We start from the raw sequence: 16,465 nt of genomic DNA, 5'->3' as shown, positions 1-16,465 counted from the left end.
AGAACACTTTTTTTTGCCAGGGGTGCAGAGGCGCCTCTGTAAATGCCCCTCGACTGCCACTTGAGGAGCGCCCCCTCAGCTCACAACACCTCTAGCAGTCCAGGGGGAGCCTTGGCTTTCTTGCCTCGCTGCCGGGCGATCCTCTTCCCAAAGGGGCCGGGCCCTTGAGCCTTGCCTAGCCCCTCTCGTTCCTTCTCCACCCGGCCACCGGGTGCACGAGCTGAGCCGGCGCTCAATCGTTCTCCGAGTTCAATCCTTTCCCTTTCCCGATCCCCCGGCTTTCCACCCACCTCCTCTCCTCTCCCCAATCTGCAGGTGGGCCGAGGGGCGGAGCCACTGCGCATGGCCCGCTTTGGGTCCGGAGGTGTGTCTGAAGACCCCAGCCTGCGCACCAAAAGTTGCCTTTTCTCCTGACTTTCTCTTCAGCCATTGGGACTGAGAGGGAGAGAGACCCTCCGGCTGGAGGTATCTCCCACCTCCGCTCCCTCCTTTGTTTTTGCGCTTACCTTCAGGAAAGGTGGGCATCTCCGTCTCTGTCTCTGTCTCTCTCTCGGTCCCAATGGCTGAGGAGAAAGTCAGGAGAAGAGGTGACTTTTGGTGCACATGCCGGGGTCTTCAGGCACACCTCCGGACCCAAAGCGGGCCAGGCAAGGGAGCAAGTGCGGCAAGTGTAGTGACTGGGATGTATAGTTCACCTACAATCAAAGAGCATTCTGAACTCCACCAATGATGGAATTGAACCAAATATGGCACACAGAACTCCCACGACAAAAAGAAAATATATATCAATGATTGGTTGCGCCCCCCCCCCCAAATATTGTTTGCTTACCATTGAAAATTACCTAGGGCCGCCTCTGACTACGGCATGGACATGATGTGAGTGAAATGTTATGCTCCACTGCTTGGTTCAAAATCTCAGCCCCAGATGCTTCTTCTGGGATGCAGCAAGAGAATGGATTTGAAGGAGTGATCTGAAATCACCTTCCTTTGCCTTCCTTTCTTCAGATGCTGGGCAAACAGGGGGCCAGATCTCTGGAGGGCAGCGGCAGGGGGTCGCTCTTGCCCGAGCCTTGATCCGAGACCCCAGAGTGCTGATCCTGGATGATGCCACCAGTGCCCTGGACACGGAGAGCCAGAGGGAGGTGAGTTGGGTGTGGGAGGCATTGGCAGAGAGAGGAAGTGGGCATTGTGCAATCGTCCTGTTTTTGTGAGTCCCTGGACTACCCTTGCTCTTGAGCCTTTTTTAGGGGAAACAGATATTCTTCCTTATTTCTTGAGAAAGATGACCTCACCTCTGAGGATGCTTGCCATAGATGCAGGCGAAACGTCAGGAGAAATGCCTCTAGAACATGGCCATATAGCCCGAAAAAACCCACAAGAACTGAGTGATTCCGGCCATGAAAGCCTTCGACAATACATTGTTGTCTAATACTTGGAAAACCATATCAGGAAGAATAGTGTGGTGGCAAGACTTTTGCAAAGTAACTTTTCAGTATTGGGAAAATCATTCTATGCAAAAATGTGTGTGTGTGTGTGGGGGGGGGGAGATATAAGCAAGATGTTTACTGTGGAGAAAATGGATCACGATGCATGCTTTTGTATCTGAATACAATATAATTGTACATATGCTTTTGCACAGAAAAAAAATGCAAGTATCTCTCTGCAGAAATTACCTAATGTTTGAATGTGATAAGCACCCTGCACAGAAAGAACCAGCAGGATGTCGTGGCTTGGGTATGAGACTTGGAATTAGGGACTAGAGTTCAAATCCTTACTCAGCCATGGAAACCTCCACCCACCAGTACCTTTGGGCAAGTCACACTTTCTCAGAGCCCTTCCACACAGGTCCAAAACCTGTAATGGGTTTCGGATTAACTTTAGGGGTAACTAGGCAGAATATGAACATGTTCCCTTTGTGGGTTTTATTGTTCTATGCAGTGCAACTAGTAGGGGAAATGAGGCTGTGGTTGTGGAGGATGTAATAGGAGTGATTCAATTTCTCCTTCCAGGTGGAGAGGGAGATCTATGAAGGGGAGGCTCGTGGGAGGCGCTCCGTGTTGCTCATCTCTCACCGCCTACACAGCGTGGAACGTGCGGATCTCATCCTGGTCCTGGAGGAGGGGGAGATCAAGGAGAAGGGGACCCACCGGGAACTCATGGAGAGGAAGGGGGCCTATTGGCAGCTGGTGCAGAGGCAGCAGAATGGGGCCGAAGGGGGAGGGAACAACGGCTCCCACCAAGTGGGCAATGGACCTCTCTGAGAGTAGAAGAAACAGTCAGACATCTTGGCTAAGGCTCCAGAATCTCACCTATTGAAGGTGGTTAAATATTGTACCACTGTTCCCAGAATTCCTCAGTTGGAAGGGCCACAAACCTTACTGGTTAGGGCAGTGGTTCTCAACCTGTGGGTCTCCAGGTGTTTTGGCCTACAACTCCCAAAAATCTCAGCCAGTTTACCAGCTGGGAGTTGAAGGTCAAAACATCTTGAGACCCACAGGTTGAGAACCTCTGGGTGAGGGGATTCTGGGAGTTACAGGTCTTATTTATTTTAACAACATTGAAGATCCAGGAATGGTAGACAACCCTGCTTCTTCTCTAGTCCTTGAGTAAGGTCTAACATACCAGTCCAGCTGGCTCCTGTAGGCAGATATTTGCCGTGGGGCATTTTTTGTGGAATGGAAAACCATGGGTAGTTCACATCGCCACCAATCCACACACTGACTTGCCAGAGGAAAAGTATGCCACGCAGATGATCAGTAAATAATCCTATGTAAAATCATACTACGTATTTTTGACATTAATATTGAAATCTGAAATATATACCGAAAGTCATTACTCTTTGTCATGCAGGTGCAACATATATACAATCATGAGAACAGTTGCGTTGAGGCACACAATGTCCTTTTAGAGAAATTCAAATGGTCTTTAGATGTCTTCTTCCAGCAGCCAAGAAGCAAAAATACAAACTCTCTATGTGTGTCCCTGCACAGCTCCTGCATAGAAAACTTAAACATGTTACTGTTGCCAAAACTCCCAGTCTCAGCTAGCATCTGGGCATGGCCCAACCAATTAGCTTTGTGCTTTGCATTTTTCAGTTAACACACAAACTGATTTTTGACATGCCCCAACAGCATTGCCTTTGACTGCAAGATGCCCCCTACTTACTGGAGTTGTGACTCTTAGGCCCTATACCTTTGTCAGTCCATCTCCACACATTGTATGCTTATGTTTCATATTATTAGAAGACTGTTTTACTAACTCAGGATTTTTGGTTTATGTTTTTGTGTTGTATGCATCCTTAAGACTGAATTATTTAAAGTTCTGTAAATTGGGTTGTTGTAGGTTTTTTCGGGCTATATGGCCATGTTCATGTAAAGTTCTGTAAATTGTTTTGAGTAGTTGAGTCCCTTAAAAAGTGGCATAGAAGTCTGTTTTGAGTGTGCTCAAACACTGCCAATAGTAACTCCTGTGCTTTGTGAAAATACTGAAAGCAGACTCAAGATCCCATACCCAGAACAATGGTGGCTGTGTTGAGCCACAAGAATAAAAATAAAAGCCATAGTAGAAAGGATCTTTATTAAAAGACGCAGTAAGAAAAGAGGACAACATGGACCATTGGATGGACACAACCAAGGACACCTTCTCTGAGTTTGCAAAGACTTGGCAGGGCTGTTGAAGATAGTGCCTCTGGGGAGTCTCTTATTGGTTGGGTTGCCATAGGCTTGAAGCCAACTGAACTGTAAATAACAATAAAATAATTTTTTGAAAAAAAAACACAACAATAAAATAAAAATTGTGCAAACTTTTGAGTTCCCAGTGCCTTGGAGTTGCCAGATAATTACCGCCTCTACCTCCAAGACGCCACATATGTCTTGGATAAGCTTCCATGTCCATTTCCACGTACAGTAGAGTCTCGCTTATCCAACATAAATGGCTGACAGAACGTCGGATAAACAAAAATGCCGGATAATACGGAGCCTCCTACTGTTACCCATCCGATGCAGTGCTAGACACCTAGAATACTAACAACAGGGTCTCAAAGGGTTAAAGCAAGGCAATACCTTGGGGCTAGAGCAGCCCAGCAGGAAGTGCCCAGATGTGGAAGAGGAGCGTAGAAATCACAGAGGGAAGGAGGGAGGATGCTTCCGCTTCTGGTCCTGCATCTTTCTTTCCTCCACCTCCTCCTTGTCTTGCATTTTTCACTTATGAATGGAGAGAAAGCTGGGGAGCACTCCTTTAATTGAAGGGGAAATACTGGAGGAAAAGGGGGGCATTGGATAAGAGCATCAGTTAAGGCGGAATGTCGGATAAGCGAACATTGGATAAGGGAGACAATTGTTTGGTTTGAGAGCACATTCCCACTATACAATCTTTAGCACTATATTTGTACATTCACCTCTGTTTCCATCCAGTGGAAATCTGGGACTTTCAGATTTTGGGAGGACCATTTAGTAACCTCGAGTGCAAAGCCCAAGACGCCACAGGGCAGACCCACAGCAGTTCAACGAGATACAAAATGTGATAACTATGACTGCAGACGCAGATTGCAACCAGGAAATCAGGAGACAGTTACTTCTTGGGAGGAGAGCAATGTCCAATCTTGATAAAATAGTGAAGAGTAGAGACATCACACTGGCAACGAAGATCCGCATAGTTAAAGCAATGGTATTCCCCGTAGTAACCTATGGATGTGAGAGCTGGACCTTAGGGAAGGCTGAGCGAAGGAAGATCGATGCTTTTGAACTGTGGTGCTGGAGGAAAGTTCTGAGAGTGCCTTGGACTGCGAGAAGATCCAACCAGTCCATCCTCCAGGAAATAAAGCCTGACTGCTCATTGGAGGGAAGGAGAGTAGAGGCCAAGATGAAGTCCTTTGGCCACATCATGAGAAGACAGGAAAGCTTAGAGAAGACAATGATGGTGGGGAAAATGGAAGGAAAAGGGAAGAGGGGCCGACCAAGGGCAACGTGGGTGGATGGTATCCTTGAAGTAACTGGCTTTACTCTGAAGGAGCCGGGGGTGGTTATGGCCGACAAGGAGCTCTGGTGTGGGCTGGTCCATGAGGTCACAAGTTGGAAATGACTGAACGAATGAACAACAACAAATGTACTGTACTTCGAAAGAGCCCCTCTATTTTACTCTGTATAATGTTGTTGAGTGAGATAAGTGAAGATAGAGACTTTCACATACAGGGCAAACAAATAAATACGTAAAATCAGATGATTAAATACAATAATTTGCATTGGTGTATTGACTTGATGTTTCCCTTGGAGAGCAATGGAATTTTTGTTCTGTATCCCCTGGGTGTCAATTAGAATTAGGACCGAGAAGATCCTGTGTCATTTTTGCATACTGTACATATCAGCTGGCAGAGTTATGTTCTGCTTCGCCTACACTGGAAAGCAACATACCACAACAGATGCATATTCCAGGACTCTGGGAGAGGCCATCTGATGTTCTGGGGTGTGGTGTCATCAATATGAAAGTGATACTCTACTACTTCTTTCCAGCCCAATCCAAGGAGGCTGTGTTGGTCCTAAACCGGTCTCTGTTATCAAGAATGGGCTGGAAAGGGGCAAGACAAGACAGAGTTACTGTTTACTTATTCTTTACTATATTTGTATACCACCCCTCTCAGCCTGTAGGCGACTCTGGACATCTACACTGCAGACTTAACCCAATTTGATACCATTTGAACTGCTGTGGCTCAGTGCTATGAAATCATGCGAGTTGTAGTTTTATGAAGTTTTTTGCATTTTCTGCCAAAGAGTGCTGGATTCTACAGGATTGAGCCATGATAGTTAAAGTGGTGCTGTGCTGTCGCACCCAACCTGCTTCAAATATCTTTAGCGTTAATGTGGCCTGACTTTCTATCAGCTTGGGGGAATGCTGGATTGCCTTGCTGTTAGAGCAAGGAACCCCACAGAATAAACGTTTCAAGAAACGATAACGATTTATTAATTAGTCTTGTGTCTATCTCCACCCAGGCATTGGATTTCCCCACAACAAAGGCCATACTTAAAGTTTAAAGGTAACTGGTTGTTCTTGAAGTTGCTGATTGTGAATGATTCTGGAGACAAAAGATGGAAGTTTCCCTTGCTTGCTTTCTCTGGAAAGCACAATTCTCTGGGATGCCCAATGCCCAAGGTAATCAGGCCGGGGGTAAAGAGAGCAAGTCCCTCCTATTGAGGAGTGGCACCTTGCTGAAGGCACTGGAAACTCCACAAACTGTCACGGACCAGAGGTGTCCCAGTATAGCTGGATGAGTTCCCAGATTAGTCAGTTGGTCATTGGTTTGAAATGGCTTGTCCAAGCATGGATCTTGCTGGGACCAACTACAGACACATCTTGCTTCCAAGATTCCCTGGTGGTAATAACCCTAAACCAGTAGTTCCCAGCCTTTTTTTTTTTTACCAGGGACCACTTTGACCAGGGGCCACTTTCCAACATTAGTACCAACATTAGTTACGAATCAATTTTTGGTCAACTTTAGATTTGGTTTGGTTATTTGGGGTGCTGATTCAGAAAATTGCATTGGACAGACCACATCAGCTCTAGTTTCTGATACAGAACATATGCCATCTACTAGTCACCATCTGCTTGCCCATAGAAAACCATATATAATAAGCCTCAGCACCACAAGAGGGTTTCGTGAGACCAGTTGCTCTTGTTGCAATGGTGTAGTAATGATGAGGTCGTGGACCATATTTTAATTCTTGCGGACCACTGCTGGTCCATGTTGAAGCTGTTTGCAATTTATAATGTAGATTTCAAAATATGTATGTATATATGTTTAAAATGCAGTAGCTATGTGCCGAGTGTAATGTATTCCTGTATGGAAAGAGTTAACTGAACCATGGAGGGAACGGCATTCCTAGAGAGGTCATAAATCAAGTGTATAGAACAAATGGATGCGTTGTGCGTGCGTTGTACGTCATAGGTCACTCTGGAATGCAAGAGGTGTGGACTAGTACTGATAACAGTTAGGAAGTTATCAGTGTTACGATCGGATGGTAAAGAAGCAAGTTTACGATCTGCTGAGTGTTAAGTAGCTTTTAATGCAGTGGTTCTCAACCTGGGGTCCCCAGATGTTTTTGGCCTTCAACTCCCAGAAATCCTAACAGCTGGTAAACTGGCTGGGATTTCTGGGAGTTGTAGGCCAAAAACATCTGGGGGCCCCAAGTTGAGAACCACTTTTTTAATGTATATAGCTGTAAAATAAAGTAGTTTATAGCCTAAGGTGGCTGTGATTGATCTGTTCCTGCCTTGCTGTGCTGCCGATGTCACTGACAGTCCACATACCACAGGTTGGGAACCACTGCCCTGAACTAAAGATGGCTCCCTTTCCCCGGGCAAAAGTATTGATCCAAACCAGGAAAGGTTTTCTAGAGCTCCACTCTCATAAAACTAACAAAAAAGTAACTAATTTCACAGTGTGTGAGGCAGCCTAACAAAAGTAGCTGAGACTTATACAGTTCCATCATAGGTGCCAAACTGCATTCATTCTACAGTGTAGCTACACCCCGGTTAGACATAAGTCAGTTTGTGTGATATAGATTCAACTTGTGTTAGTTGGGGCTACCCTTGGATTTAATTTTGATGCTGGAAGGCTAAGTTTGTGGGGTGGCTAGAAGTGCTTTTGCGCATTCATAGCTTTAGCACCAACTGCACCTATTCCTTGAAGTGCTGGCTTTGGCCACGGTGACACATGTCTTGGTCATATCCCATTTGGATTACTGCAATGCACTCAAATGTGGGGATGCCTTTGAAGAGTTAGAAAACTGAACCAAATTCCTGAACTAAAAATATTAATTGGGACAAGTTATGGAAACAACTGGTACAGCTATTCCCAGCTAGAAAAGGCAGCAAATGCAATGAGGAAGAAAATTCCCTTTGTTGGATTTCTTCAATTTTTTTGTACAGTAGTTTAATGCAGAAGAGCCTTGCTTGCTTAGAAATGTGGCAACCTCTTGAAAGGAAGAGTTTCCAATGAGCAAAGCTGGGTCCAATGCAAAAGGTGGTGGGAAAGAACCTGTGTGCAGACAAAAAAAAGCAGAAGCATTTTTTTAAAGGCGTAGAATGCGCCTGTCTCAATTCTCTCCACAAGTGTGTGGCTTTTTCCTGTGGTAATCCCCCAAAAGAGTAACTTCCAGCTGAGCCAATCGTTATGGAGTTCTAGGATTGAGTTATCTGTTGCTAGATGGACTCAGCAGCGAAAGGCAAGAATGAGGAAGGTTTCCCTCACTGCCAGCTCATGCTTGTGTCTTGTATCCTCTGGTGGTGGAAATGGGAACTGGTCCTCTGCACCCAGGGGTTTGACTCTCCATGGGTTTAATTCGACACACACAAAATTCAGAAAGACAATCTTAATTGTTCCATTTTTTACCAAAGACATTTACATCACAACAATGCCTACACATCTGCCTGACAGTTCAGTGACAACACTGGCATTTTCCCCCTGATGTGCAATGGGAAGTTGCTGCTGTGAGAGAAAGGTTGAATACTGTGAAAGCCACCCACTGCATGGCTATCAGCCTCCTCCCAGTAGACTCAAATCAAGGGAAAGCTTCACGAGAACCACCACTCCTCTTAACGTTCTCCCATCAACAGCAAGGGTATCCCTCTGGGCAGCTAAACCAGGAATTCCCAATTGGATGACCCCCCCCCCCCCACACACACAAGGGTCTTTCTCCAGGGGCAAACCAAGAATGGGCAACTAGGAAGTCCCTGAACAGAATCGGAAGTGGAGTGGGCAGATCCAAAGACAACCTGGCAAAATGGCTCAACTTAGGACAGTGTTTCTCAACCTGGGGGTCAGGATCCCTGGGGGGTCATGAGGGGGTGTCAGAAGGGTCACCAAAGACTATCAGAAAATGCAAGATTTTATGTTGGTCATGGGGGTTCTGTGTACCAAGTTTGGTTCAGTTCCATCATTGGTGGGGTTCAGAATGCTCTTTGATTGTAGGTGAACTATAAATCCCACCAATTACAACTCCCAAATGTCAAGGTCTATTTTCCCCAAACTCCACCAGTGTTCACGTTTGAGCATATTGCGTATTCATTCATGCCAAGTTTAGTCCAGATCCATCATTATCTGAGTCCACAGTGCTCTCTAGATATAGGTGAACTACAACTCCCAAACTCAAGGTCAATGCCAGGCAAACCCTTCCAGTATTTTCTGTTGGTCATGGGGGTTCTGTGTGCCAAGTTTGGTTCCATTCCATCATTGGTGGAGTTCAGAATGCTTGTGCTGGTACGGCTGTACCAAAAACTCCAACTTCCTTTTCTTTCTTTGAGTGTTTGCATGCATTCCAAAGTTCCATGCATTTTGCAAAAGGTGGCTTCCCTTGGTTTGCAATTACAGGGCCTATGACCCATCAGTCATTGTTAAGTTTTGGTTCCGCCCCTTTCCCCAGGTCTCTGGGAGGAGAGGGAGCCATTTTAGGTCAGTCTTGCATTGGAAAGCTTAGCTACAGAACGTGGATTAGCTCCACCTGTAGAGAAGCTTCGTTTCTCACAGCATCCGGAACGCCCCCTCTCGAGTAACCGAGCTAAACCAGATCCTTGGTTTACCGAGGAGCTGGCAGCGATGAAGCGAAAGAAGAGGAGGCTAGAGTGCGTGTGGCGCCGGAACCCCACCGACCCTGCCCAAACACACCTGAATGCCTTTCTAAGGTCCTACGGTGTGGCAATAGCGGCGGCACAGAAAACATTTCTTGCCGCCAACATTGCATCGGCGAAGAACCGTCCAGCTGAGCTGTTCCGAGTTGTCAGGGGTCTGTTAAATCCGCCGAAAAGCGAGGCCCCTGATAACTCGGTAGCTCGCTGTGAAGCATTTGCTCGATTCTTCGCGGATAAAATTGGGCGGATTCGGTCGGGCTTTGACGCCACATTAACGGCAGTCTCTGGGGATGTGGCGAGAGCATCTGCTTGTCCAGTTTTGTTGGATTCATTTCAATTGGTTCAGCTTGAGGATGTGGACAGGATCCTTGGAGAGGTACGACCCACCACATGCATCCTAGACCCCTGCCCTTCCTGGCTGATCAAGGAAGCCAGAGGGGGTTTGGCAGGGTGGGTGAAGGTGATGGTTAATACCTCCTTACAGAAAGGAGAGTTTCCAGCGAGCTTAAAGCAAGCTATTATAAAACCGCTGTTGAAGAAACCATCACTGGACCCCACCCAATTCGACAACTATCGGCCAGTTTCCAATCTCCCCTACTTGGGCAAAGTCATGGAACGTGTGGTGGCGACACAACTCCAGGGGTTTCTGGTAGACACTGATTATCTTGATCCGGCACAGTCTGGCTTTAGGCCGGGACATGGTACTGAGACAGCCTTGGTCGCCTTGGTAGATGATCTGCGCAGGGAACTAGACAGGGGGAGTGTGTCCCTGTTAGTTCTGCTGGACCTCTCAGCGGCCTTCGATACCGTCGATCACGGTATCCTTCTGGGACGCCTCATGGATATGGGGCTCGGGGGCACTGCTCTGCGGTGGCTCCGATCCTTCCTTGAGGGTCGGTCTCAGAAGGTGTCGTTGGGTGACACCTGTTCGGCCCCACAACCGTTGTTGTGTGGAGTCCCACAGGGTTCAATTCTGTCCCCGATGTTATTCAACATCTACATGAAGCCGCTGGGGGAGATCATTCGGAGTTTCGGAATGAGATGTTATCTCTACGCAGATGATGTCCAAATCTGTCACTCCTTTCCACCTGTCACTAAGGAGGCTGTCCAGACTTTGAATCGGTGCTTGGCTGCTGTGTCGGACTGGATGAGAGCTAACAAATTGAAGTTGAATCCAGACAAGACAGAGGTCCTACTGGTCAGTCGTAAGGCCGAACAGGGTATAGGGTTACAGCCTGTGTTAGACGGGGTTACACTCCCCCTGAAGACGCAGGTTCGCAGCTTGGGAGTGATCCTGGATTCACCGCTGAGCCTGGAACCCCAGGTCTCAGCGGTGGCCGGGAGAGCTTTCGCACAATTAAAACTTGTGCGCCAGCTGCGCCCGTACCTTGGGAAGTCGGATCTGGCCACGGTGGTCCACGCTCTTGTCACATCCCGGTTGGATTACTGCAACGCACTCTACGTGGGGTTGCCCTTGAAGACTGCTCGGAAACTTCAACTAGTCCAACGGGAGGCAGCCAGATTGCTCACCGGAGCGGCATACAGGGAGCACACCACCCCCCTGTTATGCCAGCTCCACTGGCTGCCGATCCAATTCCGAGCACAATTCAAGGTGCTGGTTTTGACCTATAAAATCCTATACGGCTCCGGCCCAGAGTACTTGTCCGAACGGATCTCCCTCTACACACCACCTCGGAGTTTAAGATCCTCTGGGGGGGCCCTGCTCTCGACCCCGCCTTTATCGCAGGTGAGACTGGCGGGGACGAGGAGCAGGGCCTTCTCAGTGGTGGCCCCTCGCCTGTGGAACTCACTCCCCGGGGAGATTAGAACAGCGCCCTCCCTCCTCTCATTCAGGAAACAGCTGAAAACTTGGATATGGGACCAGGCTTTCGGAAACTCTGGCAGCTAAAAAGAAGGACCATAATGAAAGGCAAATATTGTAGGAACCTATTTTAACCATTGGACCTATGGAACGCGAACACTGACCATGAGATTGCTTATTGTTGTGCTAAGGTGCTATATATTAATGTTTTTAATCTGTTAATTATTAATCTACTGTTTTTATATTTTTATATTTGTATGTATTTGTATAAGGGCATCGAATTGTGCCGTCTGTGTAAGCCGCCCTGAGTCCCCCCTCGGGGGTGAGAAGGGCGGGGTATAAGTAACAGAAATAAATAAATAAATAAATAAATAAATAAATAAATTCCGGGGGGAAACAGTCCCAAAGGACTCCAGCTGGAGAATCTATAAAGCCTTGGCTGATAGGTCTACTCGGGACCCAAGAAGCAGTTTGGAGCTGGGAGTAGAGCCCACACCAGCAGAGTTTAGAAAGTAGATTGCCCAAGGAGAGATTAAAAAGGGTTTTCCTCTTAAGGAAAAGAAACAGTTCACGAAGCCAATTTATTTTTATTTATTTATTTCGGGCATTTCTACCCCATCCTTCTCAACCCCCTGGGGGGGGGGGGGGGGGACTCAGGGCGGCTTACAACCGGCACAATTCGATGCCAACCATTCATCAGATAAAATACATGACAGCAATAACCACAATAATTAAAACATTCAATTAATACAATAACAACTAAAAAGCCAATCTAGTGGTCAGCATTCACTGAGTTCTAAAATCCGTAAGTCCATTCAGCATTACCATAGTCCTTTCCAAATTGTGGTCGTCATTACCTTGTCAGTCTGCCAGATTACCCAAAAGCCCGGTCCCATATCCATGTTTTCAGCTTCCTTCTGAAGGAGAGGAGGGATGTTGATGACCTAATTTCCCCGGGGAGTGAATTCCATAGGCAAGGGGCCACCACTGAGAAGGCCCTGTCCCTTGTCCCCACCAGCCTCACTTGTGATAAAGGCGGGGCTGAGAGCAGGGCCTCCCCAGAAGATCTTAAACTCCGAGATGGGACATAGAAAGAGATACATTCGGACAGGTACGCTGGGCTGGAGCTTGTCCCTTGTGGACAAGATTAAGAAAGCCGCCAGTTGATTCAAAGCCTTGAAGCATTTGTTTAATTTGTTGAAGATCTAATAAGTATTTGATTGTTTGTTGAAGGCTTAAGTAATAGTAAAGGACTTTGTTTAACCTTTCAAGGTTCTAAAGACTCTATATAGGAAAATCCTTAGGGCCTCTCAGTCGAGGCACCCTGGCTTCCTGCTGGGCACAAAGAGCACGTCCTGTTCAAAAGCCAACTGCTATAGGCCCAGCGCTTGACAGCACAATGCTCTTTGATTGTAGGTGAACTATAAATCCCAGCAACCACAACTCCCAAATTACAAAATCAATGTCCCCTAAACGCACCTGTATTCAAATTTGAGGGTATCGGGTATTTCTGCCAAATTTGTTCCAGTGAATGAAAATACATCCTGCATATCAGATATTTTTACATGTTAATTCATAACAGTAGCAAAATGACAGTTATGAAGTAGCAACGGAAATATTGTTATGGTTGGGGGTCACCACAACAGGAGGAACTCGATTAAGTGGTTGGTCCAGTTCCAAGAAGATAGAGAAGAATCCTCCACCTTGTGTGACTGTAGAGCAGAACAAACCACTATGCATATGTGTGCTTGCCCATAATGCCCTGCCTCATGCACAGAGGAAGAATTGTTTACAGCTACAGACAGTGTGGTTGCTGTTGCCCATTTTTGGTCTAAAATTATTTAGCCGCTTGTGCTCCTTCTATTTTTATCAGTTTTATACTTATTTATGCTTTTGACACAAAATTACAAAAGTGACAACACTTCCTGATTCTTATTGAGCTGCTCTTCCTTGAATATTGCAAGGTTGCCGTGACAGAGAGCAAAGGGCAGCCGTATCCCAGGGAACACATTATGGGTGACGTCAAACAGCAGGAAGTTATTGGTTATGCACACTACATTAATTTTTATAGCCAGGGTGGCTTGAGTGAGATTTTCCACCTTGGGAGCCACAAGAATCAAGCTGACTTGGTGGTTGTGTGCTTTTGTGTTATTTCTGACATATGTTGACTCTAAGGTGAACCCATCACAAGAAGGGTTTCCTGGCAAGATTTCTGAGACTGAGAAATTGGGACCAAAGGCTGACCAAGAATGCAAGTCCTGGTCTCCAGAGTCATAGTCCTAGCTCAAACCACTACACCAGTGGTTCTCAACCTGCCTAATGCCGGGACCCCTTAATACAATTCCTCATGTTGTGGTGACCCCAACCATAACATTATTTTTGTTGCTATTTCATAACTGTCAATTTGGTACTGTCATGGATCGTAATGTAAATATCTGATATGCAGGATGCATTTTCATTCACTGGGCCAAATTTGGCAAAATGCCCGATACACCCAAATTTGAATGCTGGTGGGGTTGTGGGGAGGGGTATTGATTTTGTCGTTTGGGAGTTATAGTTGCTGGGATTTATAGTTCACCTACAATCAAAGAGCATTGTGAACTCTACCAATGATGGAAGGCACACAGAACTCCCATGACCAACAGAAAATACTGGAAGGGTTTCATGGGCATTGACCTTGAGTTTGGGAGTTGTAGTTCGCCTACATCCAGAGAGCACTGTGGACTCAAACAATGATGGATCTGGACCAAACTTGGCATGAATACTCAACATGCCCAAATGGGAACACTGGTGTAGTTTGGGGCAAATAGATCTTGATATTTGGGAATTGAAGTTGCTGGGATTTATAGTTGCTGGAGTGCTTTGCTGGAGTCTTTTTTATGGCCTCATAAATGAGTTAATTTGGCCTCCCCACACTTTAAGGTGGTACCTAATTTTCCTACTTGACAGATGCAACTGTCTTTCGGGTTGCAAAGGTCGACAACAGGCTACACAATTGGTTGGAAACCCACTCCAACCCGGGCTGCCTTCGAACTCATGATCTTTTGGTTAGAGTGATCTTAATGCAGCTGAAACTCAGCCAGCTGCGCCACAATCCCGGTGCTATAGTTTATAGTTCACCTACAATCAAAGAGCATTCTGAACCTCATCAACAATAGAATTGGGCCAAATTTCCCACATAAAACCCCATTGCCTTGAAGGGACTTGCTGGCCTGAACCTCCCTCCAGCCTCGCATGCTCTCCCTAGCCTGCACATGCACGCCATGTTGCCATGTGCCAAGCATGCTTGCTCTCCCCTCCCTGCTTGGAGTCTCAGAAACATCCACTCCCTTGGCTTAGTTCACCTACATCCAGAGAGCACTGTGGACTCAAACAATGATGGATCTGGACCAAATTAGCACAAATACTCAACATGCCCAAATGTAAGCATTGGTGGAGTTTGGGGGAAAAATAGACCTTGACATTTGGGAACTGAAGTTAAAGAGCATTCCGAACCCCACCAATGATAGAATTGGGCCAAATTTCCCACACAGAATTCCGATCTTTTGAAGGGACTCGCTAGCATGAGCCTCCCTCCAGCCCCACCCGCTCTCCCTCACCCCACACAAGTGCACCACGCTGCCATGCATCAAGTATTTCTGCTCTCCCCTCCCTGTTTGGAGTCTCAGGCAGAGAGGCTGGCCAATCACAGCGGAGGAGGGCTTTCGGAGGGAGAATTCGCCATCAGTTTCCAAAAGGGAAGAGAAGGACAGGCAGAGATCTCTTCAGCCTTCTCTGCCAAAGGAGTTCCTAAGACTACCAGAAATATATGTTTTCTGATGGTCTTTGGCAACCCCTCTGAAAGCTCCCTCACGACCCCTCAGTGGTCCCAACCCCCAGATTGAGAAATGCTGCTTTAGGAGGTAGGTAAAGAGGAGCTGATAATGTTAGATCTGTACTTTGTCAAGATGCCGATGGAGAGGTTCAATCCAGGAAGTCATGACTCTTTGCATATTGTGAACAGGAAGCTATGGCAGTTTGCAAAACCGGATCTTGAAGTCTCGCATTCAGAGGGTTGAAGGCGAAGATGACTTGACGGCCCGTCACAAGTACCAATGGCAAAACAATAAACATTATTACAAAACTAATGTTATTGTTAAATTCATTGCTGCGGCATGATGATGCCCTGTTGAAATTACTAATACAATTTTACATAATAAATGGTTAAATATGGAGTAAGAAAAACAAGAGAAGCCGTGTGACTTTGTGGTTTGGTCACTGAACTCTGAATACCAGAACTAGATTCTCTGCTCGGTTACGGAAAGCCCCTGAGTGAACCTTGGGTGATTCATACACTCTTGGTCCCCTGAAAAAGAAACCATGAGAAGCCAGAGAGGCACAAAAACAACTGAATTACTGAACAGTAGCTTATAGAATCATAGAATCATAGAATCAAAGAGTTGGAAGAGACCTCATGGGCCATCCAGTCCAACCCCCTGCCAAGAAGCAGGAATATTGCATTCAAATCACCCCTGACAGATGGCCATCCAGCCTCTGTTTAAAAGCTTCCAAAGAAGGAGCCTCCACCACACTCCGGGGCAGAGAGTTCCACTGCTGAACGGCTCTCACAGTCAGGAAGTTCTTCCTCATGTTCAGATGGAATCTCCTCTCTTGATAGCATGGACACCCTGATAGCATGGACCAATAGGTATAACTGTGATGATTAAAATTATGTGACTATAGGTTGAACATCCCTTATTCAGAATTCTGAAATAGTCCAGAATGCAAAAGTGTCACTAGAAGTGTCTGCGGTGGGGAGACTTTTGCTTTCAGTCCAGACCACCTTTGTTTCATGTGTATAATTATAGAATCATAGAATCAAAGAGTTGGAAGAGACCTCATGGGCCATCCAGTCCAACCCCATTCTGTCAAGAAGCAGGAATATTGCATTCAAAGCACCCCTGACAGATGGCCATCCAGCCTCTGTTTAAAAGCTTCCAAAGAAGGAGCCTCCACCACACTCTGGGGCAGAGAGTTCCACTGCTG

General features: G+C 46.5%; 1 protein-coding gene across 1 annotated transcript in view; it reads left to right on the top strand.

The window, feature by feature from the left end:
* The window catches only part of LOC132769673 (uncharacterized), a 64,736-nt gene that overhangs the window by 10,253 nt on the left and 38,018 nt on the right, over positions 1–16,465 (top strand). The window contains exons 10-11 of the mRNA XM_067463262.1: positions 1,006–1,142; positions 2,010–2,258. Of these exons, the coding sequence (XP_067319363.1) occupies positions 1,006–1,142; positions 2,010–2,258 (386 nt within the window). The remainder of the gene's footprint in view (positions 1–1,005; positions 1,143–2,009; positions 2,259–16,465) is intronic.

This window comes from Anolis sagrei, chromosome 2, assembly GCF_037176765.1.
Source record: "Anolis sagrei isolate rAnoSag1 chromosome 2, rAnoSag1.mat, whole genome shotgun sequence".
In the NCBI taxonomy this organism is placed as follows: Eukaryota; Metazoa; Chordata; class Lepidosauria; order Squamata; family Dactyloidae; genus Anolis; species Anolis sagrei.
Note: the sequence above shows the minus strand (reverse complement) of the source record. Positions and strands in the feature narration are given on the sequence as shown.